Source organism: Schistocerca gregaria, chromosome 2 (genome assembly GCF_023897955.1).
Source record: "Schistocerca gregaria isolate iqSchGreg1 chromosome 2, iqSchGreg1.2, whole genome shotgun sequence".
NCBI lineage: Eukaryota > Metazoa > Arthropoda > Insecta > Orthoptera > Acrididae > Schistocerca > Schistocerca gregaria.
Window position 1 is genome coordinate 607,176,726 of NC_064921.1, and position 14,292 is coordinate 607,191,017.

The following is a 14,292-nucleotide window of genomic DNA, read 5'->3' on the forward strand; positions in this document are numbered from 1 at the left end:
GACGTCAGCAGTTCGGTTCCTTAGGAATTCACACACATTTGAACTAGTAGTTGCTGCAACCATCTCAGGCATACCTTTTAATGAGATTTTTGCTTCCTTGTTCGTCTCGTCCGATACAAATGTAACGGCGTTACATATAAACTTTTCCCGTGTGTACAGCGTTCGACGACTGTGTTGCCACGCTACGTACCCAAGAGACGCGAGACTCCCTAGACATTTTTCTTTTTTTATGTTTATAAAATATAGAATGTGTAAGAACTGGTAAGACTCTCTGCGATAATAAAGGAAGGCACAACCTTCACATTTTTTTTTCTGCAGCCAGCAAGGAGATTCCTTGCAGTTTCGCATTGTGTTTTATTCTTCATCTTTCTCCATGTATACATGTATCTTGTTAGCTCTTAAAAACCGCTAACACATTTACGTATATTTAAATTAATACCTTTCAGTTTTATTTGCTTAGCAACCCAAACATGACCTTTTATATTAATTTGTTATAACTATCAGCGTTCTTTGCAGCTATTCGTGGAAGAAACGCGAAAGTGCTGACATGGAGCCCATGAGCCATTGGCATGGTCCAAATAGTGATTAACAAATTATCAAATTATTCATTGTGCACCAATGGACCTTAAGTCTCTCAGAAACGAAGTCAAACAGTCAGTGAAGCATACACCATAACATGACTGACGGATTAGCGTATGCACTCGATTTTTCAGAATTACGTTGGGCCACGTCTGTAGCTTAGCGTTTCTCTCCAGCGGCAGTCTGGAGGGACGAAAAATTACAACAGAAATTAACAAGCACTGCTCGGCTAATTTCAGTTAACGTCACTGCGTTGACTTCCTGCTGGGAAGTGATAACTGATTAAGACTGTATTCTTTACATTCTTATCTTCGTCCCACCTTCTCAAGCAGGCAACGTGTTTCATCTTTGACAGCGGAGTGACGGGAGCGAAATTGGGAGTTTCAAAATACGTCACTGTAATTCTACTTTATTTTATTTCATTTTTTATTTTATTTATTTATTTTTTTGCGCTAGATCATTACAGACATTTTCAACAACCCCTAATGTGACACGCTACAGGAAACGCACATTATCCGGAACGTAATGGCTTACCGTTAAAACTCACAGAACATATGTTGGAAGAAAACTCAAGAACGAGGTCAGTTTACTTGAGATGAATTTCACTCAGTGATGATAGCAAAATCAGGAAGTCTGGTTTCCAAAGATGAGTAGCGACAATCATTATAGTCAAAATGAGCGAGGGGAAATGAGGTCCTGCTACACATGTAACCTGCTCGGCCCCCTTCCCCCCCCCCCCCCCCCGTCTCCTCGTCTCCTCCCTCACCTGCACCACTCCCCTTCCACACATACATATACACACACACACACACACACACACACACACACACACACACACACACACTCACACACATATACATACACCACACACACACACACACACACACACACACACACACACACACACACACACACACACACGAGAGAGAGAGAGAGAGAGAGAGAGAGAGAGAGAGAGAGAGAGAGAGAGAGAGAGAGAGAGAGAGAGAGAGTAAATTTTAGCTGCAGACATATTATCAGACAACTTCAGAAATATCTGAATTGTCACGCGATCGAACAAAAACTCATGAGTCGTACTGAAAACCTACTTTAGAATCACTCGTTAGACGGGTTTTCAATGAGCAGTCTCGAAACATCCTACAATTCCTATACAATCTTTTTCTGTATGAACAAGATAACCTGGACTTGTAAACTAAATTACAGCTAATTTATTTAAAACTGGCCTGGATCGGTTGCATTTCATCACACCTCCGCAGATGACGCTTCACATCCTAATTTATTTGCAGCTGACCAATATTAAATTACTAGTGAGTAATTATACCCATTCATCCACTGCACACACGGAAGACTTTCTCTAGTCTATTTCTATTTCGCAGGCAACGTTTGTGGTATCTTACAGTAACTCAGACAGTTTTATTGTTGGAACAAGAGTAAGCATAATACGCTTACGTTTATGATGTTTGCGACTGGATGAGAAAGAGAGATGTGCATGAAGTCTAAAAATACAACTGTACAGAACTGAGCATTCCAGTGGTTTTCGTGTAGGTACCGTAACGTAGAGCAAATAAACGGAACATGTATTACATAAACAAGGCGACTGATCGCTTTGGGACGGAAATAAGACATGTACGTAGTAGACCGGCTATCGTCTCCTCATCGCCAAAATACCTCACTGAATGCTCCTAAGAAAATCTCTGCAGAACATGTTTTGATGAGCATGATTTGAAGGCAGCCATATCCATAGGCTTTTCTGCTACTATACAGGGTGTTACAAAAAGGTACGGCCAAACTTTCAGAAAACATTCCTCACACACAAAGAAAGAAAATATGTTATTTGGACATGTGTCCGGAAACGCTTACTTTCCATGTTAGAGCTCATTTTATTACTTCTCTTCAAATCACATTAATCATGGAATGGAAACACACAGCAACAGAACGTACCAACATGACTTCAAACACCTTGTTACAGGAAATGTTCAAAATGTCCTCCGTTAGCGAGGATACATGCATCCACCCTTTGTCGCATGGAATCGCTGATGCAGCCCTGGATAATGGCGTAATGGAAGATTAGCACTATCATCTAGTGCAGTCTCTCACAAACTTCACAAGTCTAGTATACTTCATAGTACCCGTGTTTTTATTCAAAGCGAGTAAATTTTGTTACTCAAATGTTGAACCTCCCAGGTTAAAAAAAGTTCAAATGGCTCTGAGCACTATGGGACTCAACATCTTAAGTCATAAGTCCCCTAGAACTTAGAACTACTTAAACTTAACTAACCTAAGGACGTCACACACACCCATGCCCGAGGCGGGATTCGAACCTGCGACCGTAGCAGTCCCGCGGTTGCGGACTGCAGCGCCAGAACAGCACGGCCACCACGGCCGGCAATGGCGTATTGTATCACAGCCGTCCACAATGCTAGCACGAAGAGTCTCTACATTTGGTACCGTGTTTGCGTAGACAAGAGATTTCAAATGCCCCCATAAATGAAAGTCAAGAGGGTTGAGGTCAGGAGAGCGTGCAGTCCATGGAATTGGTCCGCCTCTACCAATCCATCGGTCACCGAATCTGTTGTTGAGAAGCGTACGAACACTTCGACTGAAATGTGCAGGAGCTCCATCGTGCATGAACCACAAGTTCTAGCAGCACAGGTAGAGTATCCCGTATAAAATCATGATAACGTGCTCTATTGAGCGAAGGTGGAAGAACATTGGGCCCTATCAAGACATCACCTACAATGTCTGCCCAAACGTTGACAGAAAATCTGTGTTGATGACGTGATTGCAAAATTGCGTGCGGATTCTCGTCAGCCCACACATGTTGATTGTGAAAATTTACAATTTGATCATGTTGGAATGGTGCCTCATCCGTAAAGAGAACATTTGCACTGAAATGAGGATTGACACATTGTTGGACGAACCATTCGCAGAAGTGTACCCGTGGAGGCCAATCAGCTGCTGATAGGGCCTACAAGATGTGCCACCTATATTATAACTGGCCTGGCACTGTACGAGTACCAGCCCCTTGTCAATATGCACACAAGCTTGCCTGCCCATCTTGTAGGACAGAATATCAGAAAGGAGCCGTCTGACAAATTGGCAGACAGGCTGTTCTTTCTGTAGAATGTGGCAATCTGTTCTGGAACCACTTTAAATAAAGTGCTCTCAGGAAAAGCCAACAACACAGCACAGTGTGTTGTTACTATTGTGAATAATGTGGAAGAATTTTTTTCTGTAGAGATATTATGATCCAGTGAAAAACTGACTATGTTGTGTTTTAATTTTAGAAAATAGATTTGTAGGGAAATTATAGGCATACAGCTACTGTGTCCATCAGAAAATTGTGTAATATTGTGTAAAGACATACTTTATTCTATCTGACCATGTATTTGAAAATATTAATGCATGAGAGTATGGGAAATTCCATACTGGTAACGTTTAAGTTTTGCTTCTTTTGCATTGATCAGTATTGCTGATTTTCAGTATATTCTCAACAAAATTGTTCCAGCTGTACATGGTACGCAAACAACTGGTTCTCCCGTAGTACTCTCCATACAGTGACGTGGTCAACGTTACCTTGTACAGCAGCAACTTCTCTGGCGCTGACATTAGGGTTATCGTCAACTGCACGAAGAATTGCCTCGTCCATTGCAGGTGTCCTCGTCGTTCTAGGTCTTCCCCAGTCGCGAGTCATAGGCTGGAGTGTTCCGTGCTCCCTCGATCAATTGCTTCGAATGTCTTCTTGTCGGGACACCTTCGTTCTGGAAATCTGTCTAGATACAAACGTACCGCGCCACGGCTATTGCCCCGTGCTAATCCATACATCAAATGGGGATCCGCATTTGTAAACATTGCAATGACTGCAAAACCACGTTCTTGATGAACACTAACCTGTTGATGCTCCGTACTGATGTGCTTGATGCTAGTACTGTAGAGCAATGAGTCGCATGTCAACCCAAGCAACGAAGTCAACATTACCTTCCATCAATTGGGACAACTGGCGGTGAATCTAGGAAGTACAGTACATACTGACGAAACTAAAATGAGCTCTAACATGGAAATTAAGCGTTTCCGGACACATGTCCACATAACATCTTTTCTTTGTTTGTATGTGAGGAATGTTTCCTGAAAGTTTGGCCGTACCTTTTTGTAACACCCTGTATACCACACAGTGTACTTTTTCTGAATCTGAAGATGTAAGTTCAGAGAAAGATGATAACCAGTATTTCAGGTTTCGTTTTCATCTCAGCAGCAGAGGGCAGGGTTAATCTGCGTTATACTAAATTATCATGTTAGTGAGTGCGAAAGCGCCCGGACACCACTCACGCCGGCCGCTGCGACGCGCCCTGCTATTAGCGTCACGTGGGGACGCGGAACGTCTCGGTCGCCTGTGCTTGGAAAGAAATCTCTGATTTTAGTGGAAGCACAACGACACTACTAGAAGTAGCCTTTTATTAAGTTGTCAAATGAAGACTTTTCCTGTATTCACACACATCTCAACGACTGTACAGACCACAATTATGAACCTATTTTTCAAACGTAACATTTATCGACAGAGAGGCAAGTGACATTTCCCACGGCAATCTATCTTTCGACCGTACCCAAAATTAAACGGGATGGCGGACTATAAATCCTTGAGACCACTCAGAATTACAACTTTAAGCCATCTTCAACGAACAAAATGGATTTAAACTTGGGCGCTCAGTTGGAGACTGAATATTTCCGCCGATAAATCTTATAGAGAAATGATACAGCAGGAAATGGAGACAAACTTCTTACTTCTTAATTTCAGAAGCCTACAGGACGATCTAAGCAGTATGAATAACCAATAGTGTGTGGAATATTCCACTGATAACCCTGAACAAATTCTGTGTTGTGATTTTAAGGAAAATTCCAAGCGGCTACTGTAGGCGGCTGTTAAATGACTGTGCGCAAAGGACCATAATAAACGGTAAAGTGAAGATTTGGGCCTGTCTGACTAACCCCTGAAGCAGATTTTAGGATCTCTTAATGCTCTTTAACATATAAATTCCAAACTAAACAGAAATGCATGATTAAGGGAACCAATTATACTCAATGATAAACGTTATTGCTGCTTATACATTTATTGTATATTAAAAACAATCTTTATTACAAATGTTTATGTTTCCGAACTAAAATTACTGATCCATTGAACAACTCTGCCCTTTTACTATGACTGCGCGATCTAATACAAATAACGCGAAATGACTGACACCATTTATGTACCAAACAAAAGAAGAGACTACTTTTAAAGATGATCTACAATGGAGTGCAACGTGAACACAGCTGTTTAGCCTTATTGCCCCTAATAAGTCAAAGCAATTAGCAATATCACCGTATATACAGTGGCGGTATGTCGGAGTGATGGTTCTCGTACACGTCTACGACGATGTAAGAACTCCAGCCACAAAATGAACTCTTCCAAATAGTAGGACGGCTGAAGGCGGTCCGATGACTACTGTAGTCTAATAGTGTTTTCTCCTCTCTGTGTTCTACAGACGAGAAACGCGAACTCCCAGCCACAAGAAGGGAATTCAGATAACGTCTCAACGTAAGTATAGGCAGAAGAAGTGCTCTCAGTCACTGAACGCTGCGTATTCCCTCTCTACAGGTTCTTCCGAACGCCGACAAATCATATTTTAGTCGTTTGTAGTCCAGCGCGGAAAGATTGCGAGGAAAAACATATACTCGTACAATGGTACGCTTCTGAGTAAAAATCCTTGGAAATAACCCAGCCTGCTTGGTTTCCGAGGTGCCGCTTCTTCGTTCCTCTCACCTGCGTCCAAGATTTACAGAGTTCACAGTTATCGTTCCGGTCCTGCTACAACAGCGGCCGGTCGCCACCCTATTGGGCTCCAGAGCTCAGGTGCCACGACGTACGGTTAGCTCCTTCCTGTTTTTAAGCAGGACCAACACCTGTGCGGGATTTCCACCCAGAGCTTGAGTTCTGCCTGCCGTTTCATCTCCACTGGCGTTCCGACCTCTACTAGTACAGCCAATCATTCATTACGCCGCTCTGTTAATAAAGACACTTCGTCACCTTTCACGCAATAAGCGTTAACAGTTATTTAGAAGACGTAAGTGGCAATGTCAGTCTCCTTTACATATTCATATATACGATGTACAACCTCTCATATGATACCTAATTGGGTTCGTAGATCACGGTAAAGTATGTAGGCGAGTGCTTGTAAGGGGCGAAATTATAGCCACCTTACAAAATAAAATCTCATCCGTAATTGCACATTGAATTGAATTCACTGGCGACAAGTAAAAATTTGTGTCTGACCGGGACTCGAATCCGGATTCCCCGATTTGTGCGAGCGGTCGCCTTAACGGCTTTGGTTATCTGGACACGCTACACTCCAACCCAAAGTCTCAACTTGTCGCACACTACACATGTAGCGCCCACCGTCCTTTATCCGCACTGCTCGCAGCTTTACCTGATTTCCGTAAGAGTTCGGATATATTGGGCGACACTGAAGCTATCAGCTCCTTCAGCGCGCATATATATTATAAAATTTGTGGTGTCTGTACTGTCGGACATATAATCATGGCATTAGGCAGGCGCAGTTTCTTCAGCCGAAGCTATTACTCTTTAAGATATACTTTGAAAAATAGCTCACGACCCAGAATGTCATACGCAACTACCTGCTCATAGATTAACAATGGGCTACACAAACGCACTGTTATGCAAGTGTAAAATACATATTGTGAATTCAAAGGAAATAGGGGAAGAAGATAGATATTCGCCATTTTCCATTAAACGAAATGAGATGCGCAGTTCTGAGAAATGTTAGACGGAAGAGACAAATTGCACAAAGAAAGTTCTTTGCTTCTTGAAAGACTGCAAATATAATGATTATGACCATGTACTTAATACAACATATTCTGTGAGAGAGAAATGGCCATATATGCATAAATATGACTTAACAAATTACAATATTTAATTTAGTTTTTTCTTAACAACAACGTCTAAGTCTCACCAAGAAACACATGCTGTATCATGAAAGTCGTAGCCCTACTAATACCTATTTGCGGTGCCTTAGTTACGCGTGATTTTTTCGATTTTCGACTGTGTCCGTATATCGAGACAAATTTCATCAAAACCTATGTACTCAAGAAATCTTGAACCTCGCCTGCCACAAGAGAAACGAAACCGATATGGGATAAAATGTGTTCTTTAAGTTCATAAGGTCAGTTAGTTGTGTTCACTTGCACACAGTTCATAGAATTCTGCGTCCATTTCTTTCAACGATGAAATTATTCTACATGTCACAAAAGTTCTGCCGTTTGTGCTTTCCGTACAAACTGTAGGATATGTCTGTAGTCTCTTTTCCGACCACCGATTTTGATTAACCCTGTCACAGCGTGAGGAAATAGTTGGTCAGTCGAGACCAACAGAGGCGGCCACCAAGGTTGGTTCTTCAGTAACGCCTACAAGCTCGTTCCTCCTTGGCTCAGATATATGTGACTCAGTAGCTATAAAACGATTGTTAAATCGTCAGCGCTTGTGACGCAGAGACTTGGGTGCTGAACGAAAAGTAAATCGAAGGTATGGAGAGACTTCGTGAGTCCATTGACCCTGCATGTCAGCAAGGGACTGTTCAAGCTGGTGGAGGCTCTGTCATCGCGTCGGGTGTGTGCAGTTGGAGTTATGTGGGACCCCTGATTCGTCTAGATACGACTCTGTCAGGTAACACATATGTAAGCATCTTGTCTGATTACCTGCATCCATTCATGTCCATTGTGCATTTCGAGGGACTTGGGCAATTCCGAAGGACAATGCGACACCCCACACGTCCAGAATTACTACAGAGTGGCTCCAGGAATACTCTTATGAGTTGCAACTCTTACGCTGGCTACCAAAATCCCCAGACGTGAACGTTACTGAGCATATCTGGGTTGCCCTGCAACGTGGTACTCAAAAGAGATCCCCCCCCCCCCCCCCCCGCCTTTGTCTTACGGGTTGATGGACAGCCCTGCGGGATTCGTGGTGTCAGTTCCCTCCAGCACTACTTCAGACATTAATAGAGTCCGCGTCACGTATTGTTGCCGCAGTTCTGCGTGCTCGCGAGGGCCCCACATGATATCAGGCAGATGTATCAGTTTCTTTGGGTCTTAAAAACGTATAAACACGAGTAATGTTGATGCATTATTGTATTGGTCCAAATATGTCAGTGGCTCTGTTTTTTTTCCACAGGTTGAACAAAGAAAAGATTTTTATTCGAAATTTATAGTAAAGTTAGGTTTTATTTAGTTTTTTCGTACGACATGGGAAGAACTTTCTTTTGGAAATTAGGCCTACTCCATCACATTCTGGATCAAGAATAGAGATGGTTTTCCGAAATTTTTGCACTAGCATTTGAAATTATCACTAAGTGGCAATGCTGTAGGACAGTGAGACCGTTCTGAGAAATCATACAATGAAGGCTTTCACGACCGGATGGTACTGTTGTTGATAATGCTTCCGGGTTATATGGCCGTGGTCCATGGAATTCTTCGATTCCTAACGCTTCGTCCAATACTACGTTGGACATCAAATGGTTCAAATGGCTCTGAGCGCTATGGGACTTAACTACTCTGGTCATCAGTCCCCTAGAACTACTTAAACCTAACTAACCTAAGGACATCACACACATCCTTGCCCTAGGCAGGATTCGAACTTGCGACCGTAGAAGTAGCGCGGTTCCGGACTACGCGCCTAGAACCGCTAGACCACCCCGGCCGGCCGTTGGACATCTTCAGAGGCATGGCTGGTCCTGGTGGGTCCTGCCGACTGACGAGTCGGGCGTCGGAGAGCGGCCTAAATACCGAGGAAAGTGGGTGTGGGTGTGGTCTAGCTTGCACATAGTAGCAGAGAGAAAAGTAGTCAAAGATAAAATGTTACTATCGATAATAGTCCGTCATAGATTAAAATCACTTATTGATTCTGTAACGCCACTGTCCATATCTCGCTTAATTTCAAGGCCTGTTCTTTTCTATTAATGTTATCTTCATGTTTGTAAATTTCAATAGCATCCCTATACAGTCGTGGATAATAGTTCGTGGTAGCACTTAAAACTGTAGTTTCAGAAAACTGAACAACACGGTCACCTGACTGAAGTGCACGTTCCACAACGGCCGATTTATCTATTTTTCCCAGTCGGCAAAGACTTTTATGCTCCTTTACCCTCGTATTCACACTTCTTTTCGTAGTACCAATATAGACCTTGCCACAAGTACACGGAATTTTATACTCACCGCTAGATGATAATGGTGGCCTTCAATCTTTATCAGAACGAAGTACTTGTCCTATTTTTCTGGTAGGTTTGAATACCGGTTTCACTTCATGTTACAGCAAAATTTTGCCCATTCGATCTGTAACCTTACTATTGAAAGGTAAAGACACCTTGTTCTTCCATTGCTGTGTACCATCCTTGTCCTTTGTCCTGCTGTAATTAGGTCTTAAAACTCTATTAATTTCTTTGTTTGAGCACCCATACCTCTGAAGATGTCCAAAGTAGTATTCGACGAAACGTTAGGAATCGAATAATTCCATGGACCACGGCCATATAACCCAGAAGAATGATCAACAACGTCCTGAGAAACCTATTTTAGTGACACCCGTGCCGTAAGGCACCGTGGCGTGGAAAGCGGTACCGGCGCGGCGGCCGGCTCACGCTGAAGGAGGCGCAGATCGCCGGTAAGAGGCGAGGCGCAGTGGTGGCGCGACGCGACATTTGTACGCAAATGCAGAGGGGGCCGCGCCGGGCCGCGCGCCTCAAGGCCCCGATGCTGCTCAGCACAGCACGAGCGCAGCGCGGGCCGGCCGACCGGTCCAGGTCCCGGGCCCGGGCCCTGCCTCTGCCTCTGCCGACGCGCCGTCTGGACCGGCCGCACGTCCCCGCCACCTGGGTGGTCCGCCAGCCGCTGTGCAGGGCGCTCTCCCTCAACTACTTTGCCTACTCTATAATGACCGAAGCTTATGATGGGAGGGGGTGTTAACACTTTCTAATAGGCTCTCAGAAACATCTATTGTCCAACGCTTTTTCTAGGTCGAAAACGATTAATTTTCGCTGTCTCACTTTCATTGTCAAGCGCAACGCCACTACTGTTAATTTTCTGCCTTTATGAGTCCTAAAGTCAAACTGATTGCCATCTGACAGATTCTCAATTTTCTTTTTCGCTCTCTTGTACACTATTCTCGTCAGTAGCTTGGATCCGTGCTCTGATAAGCTGCCTGTGCGATATTTCTCGCTCGTACTTGCGTTGTATGGTTAACGGTTTGCTCGAAGAATGATGGTACACCCGCACTTTCATAGATTGAATAACGTTTGTCTGCCACTTCTCCCAACTGTTTTAGAAATTCTGAAGGATTATTATCTATTTATTTGATCGAAGAGCTTCCAAAGCAATCTAAACTACACTTTGATACGAGATCCCCTATGCCATCCAGATTGACTCTCATTGTAAGGCAGCAATCCTGGACGCATATCTTTATTGGCCTCATTTTATTTTAATTTTAATATTAAACTATATCTTTAGAAAGCATTTCACAGTGTCAGGAATAATAATTACACAGACTGGGCGGACTATTTTAAAGAGCATGATCCCCTTTTCTTTGTAACCTGGCGATGGCTAGCTTTTTCTCGTAAGTCTCTGGTGTGTGCTAAACGCAGAGTGCGGTGGATTTGCGAGAGGCAGGCAGTGGAATGTAGCTATAAAAAAAAGACGGTCCCGTCGGTGAGCTGTTCTGTGTAACAAAAGTCTTGCTCCAAAGTGGTGAGGAGCCACGTAGCGCATTGTGCTCGTACACGGATTGATTTTCTTCCACCGTGAACAAACTCAAGGGATTGATCGATGAGAGGATAAGGAACAAAAAATGCATATTTTCCACGCTAGAGACCATACTTTGTTACAGAGACTGCGGTCCAATACTCGCTGTACCATGCAGCCAGAGTTACGGTAGGCATGGTTTCCTCCTAGAGGGTGGTAATGTTCTTCATATGTCATGCCCTAGCGCCCTCTCTTGCCATTGTAATTGGTAATCTTATGTCCATTACACTTCTTTTGCTGACCGACCTTGTAGTGGATGTGATAGAGCGTTGTGAACAATGGTTCCGTTTTCAAATCCAGAGCTTGCAAACGTGGCATTTACTTACGGAAAGACAAATGGCAACGGGCGGCGGGCAGCAAGGTTGCATCAGGAGACCTGTCCCCGCCGACATCAGCCACAGAATTCAATGTTCCGCTGTTTGTCTTAGATACGGTCGTTTCAGGAAGCAAGAAATGATCGGACACCATACTTTGAGGAAAATGTGACCACCAGTCAAAAAAAAGAAAAAAAATGGCTCTGAGGACTATGGGACTTAACTTCTGAGGTCATCAGTCCCCTAGAACTTAGAACTACTTAAACCTAACCAACCTAAGAACATCACACACATCCGTACCCGAGGCACGATTCGAACCTGCGACCGTAACGGTCGCGCGGTTCCAGACTGTAGTGCCTAGAACCGCTCGGCCACTTGGCCGCCCCACGATGAAATTCCCAGCCACGCGGCTGGACCACGCGCTGAGGCTACCCCTCTCGTCCGGCTAACGTTCGGCACCACGAGTTTGCTGCCGGGCCCCGGCTGGCCGAGCAGCCCGTGCAGCCACGCCAACTTTATTTTCAGGGCGTCACAATTCGCCCCTTACCTCATGTTCATCATTACTACCAGTAAATTGCGATTTAAGTCTGTATCTGCTCCTGGGCGCACCTTACGATGTAATATCTAATTTTGGAATCGCTGTTTGACCACGATGTAATCCATTTGCGACCTCCCCGTGTCTTCGGGCCATTCCCAAGTATACTTCCTTCTTTTCAAAATTGTAGACAGAGTAATCGCTTTTATTAGCTGAAATGTTTTGCAGAACTTATTCTTTTTCTTTTCATTCTCACTAGCTATTACCGAACATTCATAACGATGGATATCTTGTCGGAGGCGTCGGGTGCAGAAATCTGCATTTTGGCTGTTCAGGAACGTTTAGCGCTGAATATCACGTTGTCGTCATTCTGAAAACCTACTACTTTCTTCATCGTACGAAAAAAGAGAAAGCCACAGAGTGCCATGTGAGGAGAAATACAAGTCGAAACTTTAGCCAGTAACGTCACGGAGACGGTCTTCTGTGGCTCAGAAGGGGTTATTCTGTTTGACGTCCAACCTTATGGTGCAACGATAAACTCTGAAGTGTTACCCTCAGGAATTAGAGAAACGACGTTAGCGTGGTCGTCGCCACAAAAATGCAAACTAACTTCTTCTTCTCCATGACAACACAAGGCCTCAAGCCAGTCTGCGTACCCGACAACGGCTCACAAAAATTCATTGGAGTTTTCTTCCTCATCCTCTCTACGGCGTGGATCTAACACCTTTTGTTTGGCCCAATGAAGGATGCACTTCCACGGGAAGCAATGCGTGGATGATGGGGAGGTGATTGATGCAGGAACATGTTGGCTCCGACGTTGACCAATAGAGAGGTAGCATGCGGACATACAGGTCCTCTCTGTAAGATGGGAAAAGACCGTCGCAATGTATGGAGATTAACTAGAAAAATAGGTTTTTGTAGCCAAAGAAGTGGGGTATAACATGGTGTACTGGAATCGTGAGTAAAACCTTTTGGCTTTCGGAGAAAAAAAATGTGTTGCATTACTAATTGAACGGCCACCTATAATTGCTGATTATTAGAAAAAGAAAATAGAATTTGGAGAGATTCAGTAATGGAGGCTATATTGCTTGTAATTATTTGTAATCGGACAACAAGGATGAGAGACGTCAGAGAGTCTTTTAACTAATGTAAGAAAGTAATTTCGTTCGTGCCGCCACTAATGGCTGGGAATAAATTATGCCGATAATGCGTGTAATATTCAGGTGGTTTCTGAAGAACCGCAAATTACACTTCTAGCTTCCAAATTCTTTACCGCAATTACTGGAATACTCAAGATAAACCATGACGCTAACGATCCTTGTTTTATTACACATGACATGTCTAGACCAACTAGAAGGTAGCAAGCACATTTACTCGTAAATTTCAAAAAGCAAAGCATTCTTGCCTTGTTAACACACATCCATCAACTTCAATCTGTAGAGGGGTTCAGCATATCACACGCATCTTCTCATGTTCTTCCGCACAGCAGTAATTAAGATGAAATTACGGTGCGCACTACCTCTGCATCTGTCGAACTGAAATATTTGACAGCACAGAAATAAGATGCTCTCCTGGAATTTTGCAAGTTAAATCGGGTGCATATTTTCTCATAATACAGTCACGAGACAAAGTAGTTTTCAGCATTAGATTTTATATGCTTTGTGTCTGTCAGGGAGTACCGTAATAAGTGGAGAGAATGTGATGTGTTTGGCCGGCCACCGTGGCCAAGCGGTTCTAGGCGCTTCAGTCCGGAACCACGCTGCTGATACGGTCGCAGGTTCGAGTCCTGCCTCGGGCATGGCTGCGTGTGTTGTCCTTAGGTTAGTTAGGTTTAAGTAGTTCTAAGTCTAGGGGATGGTGCCCCGACAGAATGATTTTTGAAGCAACTGATGTTTGTCTTAGAGAATATGGGACGTTTAAGCCCGTTACTCGCGACTTGGGGAGGTCTGGAAGGACGAGCACACCTCAGCTGGTGGAGAAACGTCTTCCTGCAGTTGACGGCAACCCTTGTGTCGTAAGGTAATTCGC

The 14,292-nt window shown here is 43.8% G+C and overlaps 2 protein-coding genes across 6 annotated transcripts in view; both read right to left on the reverse strand.

Moving 5' to 3' along the window:
• LOC126334563 (extracellular sulfatase SULF-1 homolog) overlaps window positions 1-14,292 on the reverse strand; it is a 1,305,433-nt gene that overhangs the window by 954,881 nt on the left and 336,260 nt on the right. The window lies entirely within an intron of this gene.
• The window catches only part of LOC126335893 (uncharacterized), a 137,516-nt gene that overhangs the window by 41,220 nt on the left and 82,004 nt on the right, over window positions 1-14,292 (reverse strand). Inside the window, exon 5 of the mRNA XM_049999364.1 lies at window positions 10,240-10,546. Coding sequence (XP_049855321.1) covers window positions 10,240-10,546 — 307 coding nt within the window. The remainder of the gene's footprint in view (window positions 1-10,239; window positions 10,547-14,292) is intronic.